Raw genomic sequence first — 14100 nt, forward strand, 5'->3', positions numbered from 1 at the left:
CTCCTCAAAATATCAGTACTTTGCTGATGTCATGGCCGCGGTTTCATGAGAAATAGATTGACGGCCTTGTTTCCCATCTTGAATTCCTGTATTGGCCTCATAGTTGTTCCCTTCAGTAGGCCCTTGGTCTCCCTCTGCTCTCGACATGGCTCTGTCACCCCAAGGAAGTTTCTTCAAGAGAAATCTTGCTTTGATACCACTGTAAGCCCAGTGGGGCGTGCCTTGACAGATTCAACCACGTGTCCAAGAGATAAAGATAGAGAGAGAGAGAGAGGGGAGAGAGAGAAAGGTATAGGGAACTTTCACAATACACCGCACTGAAGGGGGAACAAGCCTCGCACCCATTCATGAATTTATTTAGAAATAACCCATGGGCTTTTCCAAGCCAAGACCAATACAATCAATGAATACAATATTAAACAAATATGTCAACGTAGAAATTTGGCTCGAAGTCGCATAAGATCTTTGATGCCGAGTAGACCACAAGGATGACCCACAAGAGTCTCTCACCAGGCTAGTACCAATCATAGTAACAAAAAAACTTGTTTCTAGCTTTCGAAACCTCGAAACCTCGAAACTTCGAAACGGTTTTTAAAAACCACGAAACCTCTCCAATACGGTAGTTTCGGCCAAATTTCAGGTTTAGTTTTTTTTTCCCTCTCCAAAATTTTTGGGATTTTTTTACTTTTGTTTTTCTTCCATATCCTCCTCATCACCTTACTTCCCTCTTCTTCTTGTGCCTGCCTCCTTCCCTTTTTCATCTTCTGCTACTTTTTTCACCTCTACTCCTCCTTTCTTCATTCTCTTCTTCTCTCCTCTTCATCTTCCTTGCTCTTTTTCTCCCTTGCTCATCTTCTCCTTTTCTCTTCTTCTCCTCTCTTCTTTTCCCTTTTTCTTCATACACCATCCTTCAATGTCTTAAATCTTTTCCAATTTCTACCTTCTCTTCTTCAATTGCTTAAGAATCCTTGATTAAACCATTTGTGGCATCTAATCAAGCAAAACTGCCATAATGCCTCACCAAAATAAGGATGGTTTCTCGAGATGTGTGAGAAGACACCATTTTTTCATCATTACACTATGTTTTTAGATGGCTACTATAAGTTCTTTAGATATTTATACTTTATGAAATTATTGATTTTTCGAAACCTTGCCGTTTCTTAGCCGAGGGACGAAACCTTTCGAAACAAAACCCCAAAAACCTCGAAACGAAAAAAACCTCGAAACGTTTCTTGTGACTATGGTACCAATGTCCAAAGTTTGAATCAAATCCCAAATCTCAATGCTGTCCAAGAAAAACTCAATACCCAATCTGTAGAAAATCCTCAAGAAAGCAAACACCAAGTTGGCAATGGAACCCTTAACCTAGATGGTGGATTTATGAATATGGAGTCAAATCTCTTGTCGAAAAGCTGTAAGTGTACACGTGGCAATGACGGCAGCATTGTTGGCGACGCTGCTGGTAATGCTATTGGGCAGAGGTTGAGGGCAGCAAGGAGTTGCGGTGGCGCGGCGGTTAGGTGGCACAGGCGACGATCAATGGCGAGGAGATGGATGAAGACCATGGTGATGATAACCTTGCTCTTCACAACCTTGATGCCAAAAGAGAGGCTCAAGGTTCCTTTTTATACTTGGGGAGAGCCTCGTTTTTTGCCAGAAAAGCTCTAGCCAAGCTTTTTGCTTTGCTGTTGTCTTTTTGCTTTTATATTTTAATAAAATATTACTTATCTTTTGTCAAAGTTCTTGAATTATTGCTTTTCTAGCTTCAGGGCTTTGCTTTTTGGCCATGGAGTTGGCCTTCCAAACTTCATGTGTCGCATCTGCTGTACGCACATGAAAGAGAACAGAATCCTGACAATTCAACATGAGAAAGGAGAAAACATGATGATCCTTTGCCTCCCTAGCATCAATCTGTGTGCCTGAGTCACACCAACTGTAGAGAGGGTGGGAGGGGTGGCATTGGCAGTTGTAACTAGCCAGTCCGAGAGATCCACTCCACGAAAGGCCGACTTCACCTTCACCTTCCACAATGTATAGTTGGAGCCATCCAACTTGCCAGACTCAAAAAACATAGGAAGCATTGTTGAGGCAGTCATTACTGAACTCGGGCTCAACTCTTAGAGAAAAGAAACCACACAACACAGAAGAAAGAAGTGTCCACCTCAGGTACCAAGCTGCCACCAAAGCCACAATCCACACAAGACCCCCTCTGCAAGTGATATGTGTCCACTGGAGAAGAAAACACAGCCAACAAAGGGGCTGCAAACCTGAAAATATAGGCCGACCAGCTTCCACACCTCAGATGAGAAAAAACACTGAAGAGAAGGTACCTTCAGGCTGAAAACGATGAAGCCTAGGTGAAGGTAGAGCAACCAGCAGCTACTGTCCAGAAAACACAGCAACCAGAGGGCTGCAAATCTGAAATACGCAGAGCAGAAGGGCTGTAGACAGGGCTGAAAATGGGGCAGCAGGAAAATGCTGTTCCTAGATCGATGATACCATGATAGAGTGTGAACTGAGAGTGCAAGAGAGAGAGAGAGATATGAAGCCAGAAGGCTGAATATACTGCAGTGAATACAATCCCAAGCAAGAGACCTAATAGTCTCATAAGTGAAGGATACAACAGGGAGCAAGTGTGTGAACACATGAACCACATAACTCAACTAATGAACATATGAATGGGAGAGGCCAACCCACCTATTTATAGGTAAGGAGCTGGCCGACTGGTCATGAAGACCCAACCTAGGAAAAATGCTAGGTAAAAGGGGAAAAATAAGGGTGGCCAGCCCACAATCAAGGGCCATAAAAGGGAACAAATATGGGCTCAAATATGGACAGCATACAGGGATGAAATGCTAACGCTTGGGGGGTTTGTCAAATTCACAATAACCTTGACCTTCGTAGGATCTAAGGAAATCTTATTTTTGCCAATGATATCGAGATAGAATGCAAGACTTCTTTTTATTAATGTAGAGTTCATATTTCTTCGATAACTACAAATGCTCTATGGGATCTAGGAAAAAATAAACTATCGGTTAAAAAGATGATCACATACTTCCCTACCAAGGGTTTGAATATCTGCATGATTGTTCTATTGAATGACGTTGGAGCATAAGTAGAACTAAATGGCATTGCATGGAACTTATAATGCCATTTTTCTGTCCTGATTGGAAGATCAAGTATCATATACTACTTAGGTTGCATGGAGTGTTTGGAAGGTGATGTGTCAGCATTCTGTCGAGGGCAACATGTTCCTTAAAGAATGCTTGCATTCGAGGCATTTGGGTCAAGATTTGGATAGGTTCATAATCCATACAGAAGCGTAGAGTTGACTTCTGAAGGAGACAAAGGCTTTCATTTGCTAATATTTACTTGGTTTTGTTTGTCTTTGCAGGCAAGCGCTTTGTGAGACCATACTTTTTTGAGTTTATAGCTCATGTAAGTAAACTTGATACATGCTTGTCTTATAGAATTTTAAGGAACGTGTGGTGTTTGTACATATGCATGCCAACTCAATTGGAATCCTAAGCAAAATTTATGTATGTTCAAAATTAAGTAGTTAAATAAAAGGGTCATAATTTTGCCTCATGCTCATCCAAAACAAAACCAAAGCAAGTCTATGACAAGGCTTTCTTTAATTGATCATGGTCCACGTGTTGCCTTATCGGCCAATGTGCTTTGTGCTACGTTTGTTTCTATACAACTTACCAACCTTATCTAGAAAAGTTTCTTACCTCCGAGGTTCGAAGGGACTTCATTGTCTAGAAAAGTTTCTTATCTCCGAGGTTCAAAGGGTAATAAAAAATAGGTTGTTTATCTAACTAGTTACTAGACAAACCTGTTGTTCTTCAAGCTTCATCAAGGATCAAACGGCATAATAACACAAGAGGTGGATCTTTCTTGTGCTTTACATTGAAGCCGTCAAGTACATCTTGGAGAAGGCCAAGAGGAATTTCCTTACCCTAACTTGAGGGTGAGTCCTCTCTTTCTCTTTGTCCTTCTCTACATCTCTTTCCTTTGTACCAGCTGATAAAATGCACAGTAGAAGAAGGGAAAGTGAAAACATAGGAGAGAGTGAGAGAGAAAGATGGAGAGGAAACACAGGTATGGACCTGCTCTCAATATCATCAACCAAGAATACATGTCCCGAGCAAGAGGGGAGAAGACCTCGTATGTGAGGGACTGTAGCAAACAATGCTAAGCAATGAAAAAAGAGTGAGGGTATGCCCAACTATATATATGTCCAGATGTAGGTAGCCGACTAGCTCACAACTAGGGAAAAAGTGCCCAAGACTCCATAAAGTGGGGAAAAAATATGTGAGAGGTGACCAACTCCTCTAGCTAACATGGTCAGCCCTAAAGGCTAAAATAGGACACCACACAAGAAGTTAGTAACAAGGAGATGATGTCTAACACCCCCTCTCAGCACCAGATGCTGAGTGAACTCCAAGAAGCCAGAGATGCTGTCCTCGATCAAAGATAAAAGACTGTAGAAATATGTACCAGGAAAGCTCCACAAGCAAACTCCTCAGCAACTTAGCTACAAAAGCAAGAGAACAAGTTGCCGGGTACACCACTCCTCTGGAAGAAAACAACCAAGTAGGTTGTGACGTGTTGCTCCAAATAATGGTTCCAAACTCAAGTGTAAAAACACTCCCCGAAGTCGAATGTTGTGTATCTAGCCTGGAGAAGGTATGAAAAACCTCAAAACCAATCAAGTTCAGATCTTGTAGATAATCAATCCTAGGAGAATCAGAGGCTGCTCCTCACTGGAACCCTCTGAGTCCATCTGCTCAAACTCTATAACAATTGTTGTCAAATGCTGAAAAGAAGCATCCTCTGGAAAGGTCAACATTGCAAGATGTAAAGACTCTGTAGAAAAGCCATTTGCTCAAACTCCGTACCATGAGAGAGTCAGAGGTAGACTCCTCACAATGAGGAAGGGAAGCATCACAAAGAGAGTCAGAGGTAGACTCCTCACAATGAGGAAGGGAAGCAAGAATATAAACTGCAATGGTAACAAGGTCCTCAAGCATCACTGATAGCAAAAGACTCTTCCATAAGTAGATCCCAAGAATCAGAAACAAACAAATGATCCATGTGAAAGGATCACACCTCACAGGCAAAACACCCTCCTGTCTCTGCAAACACTGCAAAGAACACAAGCTCGGACAAAATAAACTTTGCTCAGGATCCCTGAAAAGATCAATACTCTCCTCCAAAATCTGTAAACTCCTGTCATAGAAGAAAGTCCGCACAGAAACAAAACAGCTCCCGAAATTGGTCCTCAAGTGAAGTAGCTGGAGATGGACCCCCTCTGAGTGTAGAGAACTCCTTTGGGAAGCAAAACACAGCCAAAACACAGCTGTCCAACAAAAAACAGCACTCCACCGCCAACAAAAGGCAAGGAACATGAAGAAACCGGGTATAACTGTGAAGGCTAGGAACAAAACACAGGTATAGATGCTCCAAAAATCACCAAAACGCTGACTGAAATCAGAAATTCAGTGTCCTCCTCAAGTACCAAATTGCTTCCAAAGCCACAATCCAAACAAAAACCCCCTCAACAAGTGATCTGTGTCCACTGGAGAAGAAAACGCAGCACCAACAGGGGCTGCAAACCTGAAAATTCAGGCCGACCAGTTGCCACACCTCCTATGAGGAAAAAACTCTGAAGAGAAGGTATTGTCGGTTCCAACGGGAGGAGCCCAGGTGAAGGTAGAGCTACCAGCAAGATCTGATCAGAAAAACGCAGCAACCATGGCTGCAAATCTGAAAATGCAGAGGTATTTGGGACAGGAGACAGGGCAAATTCTAGAAAAGCAGAAGAGATATGGTACCATCAAGTCCCAGAGCAGCAAACAACATCAGAAAACCCTTTGTAGGAGAAAAAACGCAAGAAATATTGCTGCTGTCCTGCACAAAACAGGCGGCCAGCACAACGGGGGGGCGGGGGGGGGGGGGGGGATGAAGAAAACGCTGCAAAATTGCTTGAGGAAACATCTGTAGAAGAAAATGCAGCAAACTAGGTGCTGCTGCCCTGAAGACAGTGCAGCCGACAGGTGAAGGGGGTTCTCAGAAGGTCAAAACCTGATATGGATGACCACGGGCTGCAGAGAAAAAACGCCTGGAAGAAGCCAGCCGACCAGTAGCAACCCGAGAGAAAAAAAAATGCAGATCTTTCCATCTATAGAAAAACGCAGATCTGACCACTTGAGGATAGAGAGGAGGGAGCATCCAACACTGTAGATCACTGGCGCTTTGATACCATGATAGAATGCACTGCGGAAGAAGGGAAAGTGGAAACACAGGAGAGAGAGTGAGAGAAAGATGGAGAGGAAACACAGGTATAGACGTGCTCTCAATATCATCAACCAAGAATACATGTCCCGAGCAAGAGGGGAGAAGACCTCGTATGTGAGGGACTATAGCAAACAATATAAAAAGAGTGAGGGTATGTCCGGCTATATATATGCCCAGATGTAGGCAGCCGACTAGCTCACGACTAGGGAAAAAGTGCCCAAGATTCCATGAAGTGGGGATAAAATATGGGAAAATATGTGAGGGGTGACTAGCTCCTCTAGCTAACATGGTCAGCCCTAAAGGCTATAATAGGACACCACACAGGAAGCCAGCAGCAAGGAGATGATGTCTAACACCACCACCCACCATTGTAGCACTCTCTACTTTTCACCTTGTTTCCCTCCATGATAGTAGTCTCATCAGGCAAACTAGTGGACAAACTATATACTCTATATGTGTATACACATAGATTATATATACACTTGCGCATTGTGCATGTGCACACACGCACATCTCTTCAAATTCACTGACGTGCGTGTGGATATACACAAATTTTCTTCTAATTTGCTATGGATATAATAACAGATAAGCCACAATAAATTTTTAATGTCTTATTCAAATAGTTTTAAATTCTTGGGTAAATTGGAAGAATATAAATACATATAATCATGTCTTATTCAAATAGTTTTAAATTCTTGGGTAAATTGGAAGAATATAAATACATATAATCATGTCTATAGTGTAGGTCTTTGTTTTTTCTGATTTGAAATCTGCTGAATTGATTCATGCAGGTTAAGGAGAGATGGAATAGAAAAAAAATTACAAATCTTTTTGCAGAAGAATTTAGGCAGCGGCCTCTTCAATACTACGTATATTTCATTACTTCAAGAACACTTGTTGTATTGCCTTGTGGTGGTTTTTGCCAATTCTTTTTAACCAAAGTGGTGCATTTGCCAACCAGCTTCCCTTTAGTGTGTATGATTGTGTGCGTGCCTCCCCCTTCCCTCTCCCTCCTCCATCTATCATCAAATGGAAAAATCTATGTTTGCCTAGTCTAAGTCTTCTAGGATTGAGCTTAGTTACAATCAACTTAAGAGCGGAGAATTCAACTCCATACTCATAGATCGCTTGATGAGACTTCATACAAATTTACGAGATGAGAAAAAAACAGTCGTGCAAATTGAAATCAAACTGAACAACATTTACATCAGAGTAAAATTTTGCACGTTATTATTATCCTTGAAAGCAACATCAGCCTGAGAGTGAAAATCAGCTTTGACTTGTTTGCCAACAACCTTGGTGGAACATTTGGAGGTCCTAAAAAGGGTAAGCAGGACTAACCTATCTTAAAAAGGGTAAACAGGACTAACCTATCTTAAAAAGGGTAAACAGTACTAACTTGGGGATGGGATTAGGAATCTAAACGGGCAGGTTAGGAGTTTAATATTAGAGGCTTGGTCTGTTTATGGTACCTTCTTATTAGTTATAAATGAGAGTTAATGAGTTAGTTTGAGGAGAGAGCTCCTCACACATGGACTCTAGGACCTAGTGAGACTACACCATGCTTACATTGGAGGGACTTTGATACCAATGTTAGGACCATATTTTGTAAACCACCTGTGGTTAGCCAATTGTAGGAACATAAGGGTACTGACATCTAGCTCACTGCCAAACCATAGAGCCATTTAGGCTCACCTTTGTTAACATGACTAACCTAGGGTTAGGTTAATCAAGGAGATGGGATTAGACATCTAAACGGGGATATTAGGAGTTATTAGAGGCTTGGGCTATTTACGACACCTATTTATTAGGTGTCCTATATAAGTGAGTTATTGAGTCAGTTTGAGAGAGAGCTCCTCATACCTGGACTCTAGGCCATACTGAGACTACTCCTTGCTTACATTAGAGGGATGGGACGCTAGGGCTTTGCACATGGAGCTAAGTCTCTAGGTGCTTCTAACCTCCAGCTTGGGAGTGAGTTTGAATGGTTCTATGGTTGGGCAGTGAGCTAGATATAAATGTCCTTATATTCCTATGATTGGCTAACCCTAGGTGGTTTATAAGATATGGTTTTAACATTGGTATTAGAGCCAGCCTTTTGGTGTGAAACCAAAGGAACTGGGAAAGGAAGGACGAGTAAGTTTGTTGCCAAAACTTTGTGCTTTGGCGAAGGGGTGGATTCGTGTGATTTCCAAGATCTATATGGGTGGTATGGAACACTGTGGATGAAAGAGGAAGGCTCAACTGCAGAAAATGGCGAAGGTGTTGCTGTTTGCTTCTATTTTTGTTAAAAGGCAGGCACTTGATATGTCTAGTTACTGTTTTTTTGTGAGTTGCAGGTATCTAAGGCTGCTTTTGAGTCCAAGATTTAAAGTGTACTCTGGCTCTGAAACCCCCTAGCGTTACGTACCTCATGCTAACCACATGGTTAGAACGGCCTAATATGGTGTTAGGGGATCTTAAGGCTTAGTGCGGAGGTTGTGATTACTTGGGCTAAGGTCAATAAGTGTTGTCCCATAAGTTACAACTATTTATCAGTTAGAAGCTATTTATAGATTGATTGAGACTATAGAAGTGGGGTGAGCCCATTGTGTGGATGACCATATTGTTTTGCATCCTACCGGTGTGGTCGGATGGCAGGAGGCTTGTGCCTAGGCCTGGGACATGGTCCACGGAAGCCTTAGCCCAAGGGCTTGGGGGTGGTGTATGGATTTAGACCTATGGTTGGGAGGTGAGGTTGGGCGGTGAGCTAGCCTGCACTCCTTCTATTTCCCCTTCTATTTGGTACTAATCTTTGTTGCTTGTGTTTAGGGAGATCTTGAAAGATCTTACAATTGGTATCAGAGCAAACCTAAACACAGAGGCGGAAAAGCAAGTTTTGGATGTCTCATGCACATTCGCAAGTATGTCAAGATTTTCCATGGTATTTACTAGGGTTTTGTTCTCAATCGAAAAGGTATTGTGTTTTTCTGAGTTATCTATCACGCATGCTTTAAACATCTAGTTTGAGGGTAGGAGGGAGAGAGGGGGTGCGTGAGAGAGTGTATGTAGCCTCCAATAGGTTTACTGTTGGAACATACAACAAAGCCTTCTTTAAACTTGTGAGCTTATGCAATCCACTTTATTTAAGAGAGAAGACTTGAAAGAGAAGATGAGAGTCGACACTGGGTCCCAAATTTTTTTTTTTTCCGGGAGAGATCCTACTAATAGTTAACATCACAACTCGCTCAACGTCCCAGCCACGCTGGTGTCGTGAGCTACAAGATCATCTACGCGGCCCTCTGAAGAGGGCGACGAGCACACTCGACCACAAAGAGCGGAGGGGCTACACTGGAGTCCTCCTGGGAAAGGCGACCAGAACACGATCGACGCCGAAAGGGAAGCTTATGGAGAGCGTGGATGAGAGGTGCCGCCGAGGGGTCCAAGCAGGGTTTGAACCCAAGACCTTTCGGTCCTAGGCAAACACTTTACCACTTGGACTATCACCTCTTTGGCGACACTGGGTCCCAATTATCCACTGAAAGCCCCGCATCCCCCCCCGCCCCCCCAAAGTAGGAGTATTTGTGTGTATTACTTTGGAGAACTTCATACAATGATGTGAATGCTCTCTTGCGCCGGTCTTCACTGAGGACGTGTCCTGGTGCTTTGGTACCTGGGGGTTTGTGTCTTGCCCACTCCCCTGGGGAAGGTTTGAGCTAGGGCTGGCAGGGGGGGGGGGGGGTGTTGCGGGCAATTGGAGCTGGCTGCTTGGACTGTCAAACGGGCACAAGCTCTAGCGAGGTGTCCCATTTGCATGCAGATGAAGCATTGGCGTGGGAGGCAAGAGTACTCAACTCTCTGCAAAAAAGGGTCCCCTCGTAGACTAGGGAGCATAATGGAGTGAGACACTGACTCTAGGGAGGCAATGCAAATACGAAAGGATGGAATCCCTGCCGTTTGTGCAAATTCGAAGCGGTGGTGGGGGGGGGATTCCATCACTCTTCTTGTAGCATGCAATGGGTTGATTGTCGTAACGCGCAACAAAGCCTTCTTTATACCCATGAGTTTGTGCAATTCCACTTTGAGAGAGAAGATAAGAGAGAGAGAGAGAAGAGAAGAGAGAGAGAGAGAGAGAAGATAGTAGTCGACATAGTATTGGGTCCCAATTACCCACTAAAGGGCCCCCCTTGCAAGTAGGAGTGTTTGCTTATATTTCTTTGGAGAACTTTTACAATGAATATGAATGATGACCGAGGACTGCCAAATGCAAGGATGAAGTAGACCAAACGCAGGCTGATCCAGATGTTGTCCAAGCTCCTTTGAATAGCTCCTCAATGACCACTATGCAAGCCCAAAACTGAGGGATGCACATATGCTGGCTGAATGCTGAAGAGACTCTTTGGGAAGCCTTGGGAATGTTGCTGAAAGTATGCACAAGGAAGCTGAAGGCTTTCGGCACACTTGAACTGATTTGAATTGCTGTAGGACTGATTTGCTTGATGAATGAATAATGCTGAATGTAAGCCCTACTTATATATGGTTCATTGATGCTGGTTGGTTCACACCAGATGCTGTTGGCCAATAAATATTGGACAAAAAATGCTAGTTCTGCAGCATTAAATGCTGCACATTAGATAAACGCTGCCCCTGATGCTTGGCTGACTGTGTGCTTCTCCACGACTTGCTGCTGATGGACTGAATGCAGGCCTATTGATGCAAGGGGACTCCTGAAGCTGGCCGACTGCAGGCTTGGGCATTTGTAGGCTGCTGACTGGCTGCCTATGTCCCTTATGGCCTGGATGTTGCCCTTATAGGCTGGCCCATAGACCTATCTACCATGCACTGTATGCTTTTGATGCAAATCTATTGCTAAGGTTAGACCTATCTACCACGCACTATATGCTTTTGATGCAAATCTACTGCCAGGGTTTGACTTCTACATGCCCTATCTGATGAATTCTCCAAGTGGGTAAGAAGACTGACACATGCAAACTCTCTATGGCTGTGGAGAGTGACCTACGTAGCTCGTGCCTGACATGTCCCCGATTTGGGCTCACAATGGGGTAATGACATACGGAAAATATTCCTGAAAAGGTAAATCCTATTGTGATGAATGTTGCACTAACGTAGAGGCAGTGTGTCACATAGCACTCCAGTGCAGGGTGCATGTGACACTTCCGATAGCACCACCTATCACGGGAGAAGAGGAAGGTATTCCTTCCTAAGACCCGGAAAGCAGACTGTCTCACAGGAAAGCTTCAGACCCCAGCCAAAGGATCGGACGTCGGGTTGAGCTGGTCTCCGGTGTCCTCTCCTCAAGTGTCAAAATAATTGGCGCATGGTCTGAAAAAGAGGTGCCAGCGAGAACGCCAACGAGCCCCCACGCTCCCCGAACCTGTCGCCCACATAGAAGCGATCAATCCATGATAGATTAGTCCCTCCCTGCCAGCGATCCGAACGAGAAAAACTAAGACTGTCCTGAGAGCGGGAGAAAGCCTCATGCTGCCATGCATCAGTGATCCGCAGTGTCATGCAAAATCGCTCCCAAGCTGCAAGCTCTGTGCCGTGCACTATAACATGACTGCCTCCCACCCTATCGGCCGGGTCCTTAAGCATGTTGAAGTCTCCCCCGACACACCAATGTGCGGCCTCGGGCAATGCATCTGTAACAAGGGTCCAGAACTCTGCTCTGGCACTAGCATGGTTGGGCGCATAGGCATTGAGCACGCCAAAGAGCTTTGTGCATCCTCAGAATAACATACTGTGCTCTACCAGGCACAATGACCCCGTGATCCACAATGGCCTGCCGCCATACATCCGCAATGACCATACATACTCCTCCCTGTCCACCCAAGGGGCCAAACCCTACAGACCAAAATGTGTCCCATCTACCAGGCATCACCGAACCATATCTCTGAATCCTGCTCACTCAAATGGTGCTCCTGCATCATCAGAATATCAATACTGCCCCCAACCAGGCATCTCTGAAGCTCCTGCCTCAAGCAACCACGATAACGTACATAGTGTGCGCCGCCAAGGCCCTGTCATGGATGACCTGCTGAGGTGGAGGCTGTCTCAGCCATACGGCGGGCCTTCGCAAGCGGCTTGGATGGAGAATAGTCCTCATCCGAGCGGCTATGAATCTGCCCACCCGGTGTGCTACAAGAATCTCGGATCAGGCGCCAGTGGCTGTGTCCCATGGCGATTGCCTCTCGCTCAGAGAGAGCAACCTCGTGTATGCATACATAACCAGGGTCGCGTGCTAGGTCTGCCACTATGCGAACCACCAAATGTCGAATCCTGGAGGCATCTGCACTCCCGGTATCAAGGAAATGAGCCAGCTCCCAGAGTCGGCCTATCACGTCTGTCATCTCCAGATCGCTCACATGGTGAGAAAACTCAACTGCCTGAGTCTTGAAAATGCTAAGAGCGAGATCCAGAATCCACTCCCGGTCGCTAGTGCTGCAGAGAGGGAAGGAGAAGGCCACCGCTGAATCAAGTGCCTCCTCCCCTCGGGCCGGAGGTATCACCACATGAATTCTGATGGTGGGTGCTGGCTCATGGGGGCCCTCCGCTCCAAAAAGCCGTGTGAAGGAGTAGTCAAAAGCCTCCGAGCGCTGTCTAGTGTCGAGACTACTCAGCCGACTGCGGATAGAGGATATCCGTGAAGCCTGAATCGGCATGGTAGGTCTCCTCTGCGGTGCTCGAGCAAGGTCGGTGCTCAGTGCCTGCGGAACTGCAGGTGAGCGCCAGGGTACTGCCAGGGCCTTCCGGGGAGCTGAGACGAGCGGAGGGGGAGGAGGGGGGGGGAGAAGGGGGTGGGGACGGAGCTGCTGACAAAATGGGAGCGGGAACGGGAGGAGGCGAAGGTGGAAGCGAGGTGGGAGGGTGGGACGGGGGAGGGGGGGGTGGGGGCGAAGGAGGGGGTGCTGGCATCTCCTGATGCTCAGTCTGCGCTGGGGTCTCCTCCTGGAGGGGAGCAAAGCTGTTCACTGGAACCCAGTGATGCTGAGACTGTGACAGCTGCTGCATCGGTCTTTGGACATGCTGCTGTGGCTGTCTCCCTCTACGGCGCCCCTGTCCAGGCTGCCAATCCGAGGTCTCTGTGGGCTGAGCAGGTGTCTCGGAGGCTGCCTGCCGAGCCGCATCTGTGGGGGCGGGCCATCGGGGGCCTGCTGTTGCGGTGAAGGTCGGGGTCTCTTGCGAGGGCAAGCCTTGGCCAGGTGGCCGACCTGCCTGCATATAAAACAATGGTTCGGGAGCCCCGAAAACTCCACTCTTTGATCGATCCATCCCCCCCCCCCCCCATCCTAGGTAGCTGAATGACCTGTCGGAAGGGAGATGTCAGGAACCAAAACTCCGACCGAAGGCAGGCCAGCTGCTCTAGCCACCACTGAAGCTGCTGTGGGGCCAGTCTCAAGCATCGAGCCCACCAATGCTCCTATCCTAGAAAGGAGCGGAAGGTACTCGCGGCGGAGTCCAGGGAAGGAAACTGTGACATGGAATAGGCGCTCTCCCTGGTCGGCCGGCTGCTGGGTCGAAGCCATGCTGCCAAGGTCTAAAGAAGGCCCGAGCGTCCCTGATGTCAAGGGGACTCATGGCTAGGACCTGGGCCACGCTCTGGGCTGTCTCGAACTCAATCTGGTAGTGTCCGCGGCCCAGTAACTGAACGTCCAGGATCTTGCCCACATCTGCAAGAAGGCGGGCCTGGAGAAGATCCCGGATCTCCCCTCTGCTGGGGCGAGTGCCGACTATACGGCAGATGGTGGAATGTGCCTGGAGGCGTTCCACCTGTGCAGCGAGGCTCGCTTCCTCTTC

General features: G+C 46.2%; 1 protein-coding gene across 3 annotated transcripts in view; it reads left to right on the forward strand.

Annotated features, from left to right (window-relative positions):
• Positions 1 to 14100, forward strand: part of LOC147607903 (Pseudouridine synthase family protein) — a 108682-nt gene that overhangs the window by 51627 nt on the left and 42955 nt on the right. For all 3 annotated transcript variants that reach the window (XM_086789950.1, XM_086789951.1, XM_086789952.1), the window contains exons 2-3: positions 3395 to 3438; positions 7095 to 7172. In XM_086789950.1, the coding sequence (XP_086646076.1) occupies positions 3395 to 3438; positions 7095 to 7172 (122 nt within the window). The remainder of the gene's footprint in view (positions 1 to 3394; positions 3439 to 7094; positions 7173 to 14100) is intronic.

This window comes from Cibotium barometz, chromosome 54 (assembly GCF_041138505.1).
Source record: "Cibotium barometz isolate CiBa-2024 chromosome 54, ASM4113850v1, whole genome shotgun sequence".
Classification (NCBI taxonomy): Eukaryota; Viridiplantae; Streptophyta; class Polypodiopsida; order Cyatheales; family Cibotiaceae; genus Cibotium; species Cibotium barometz.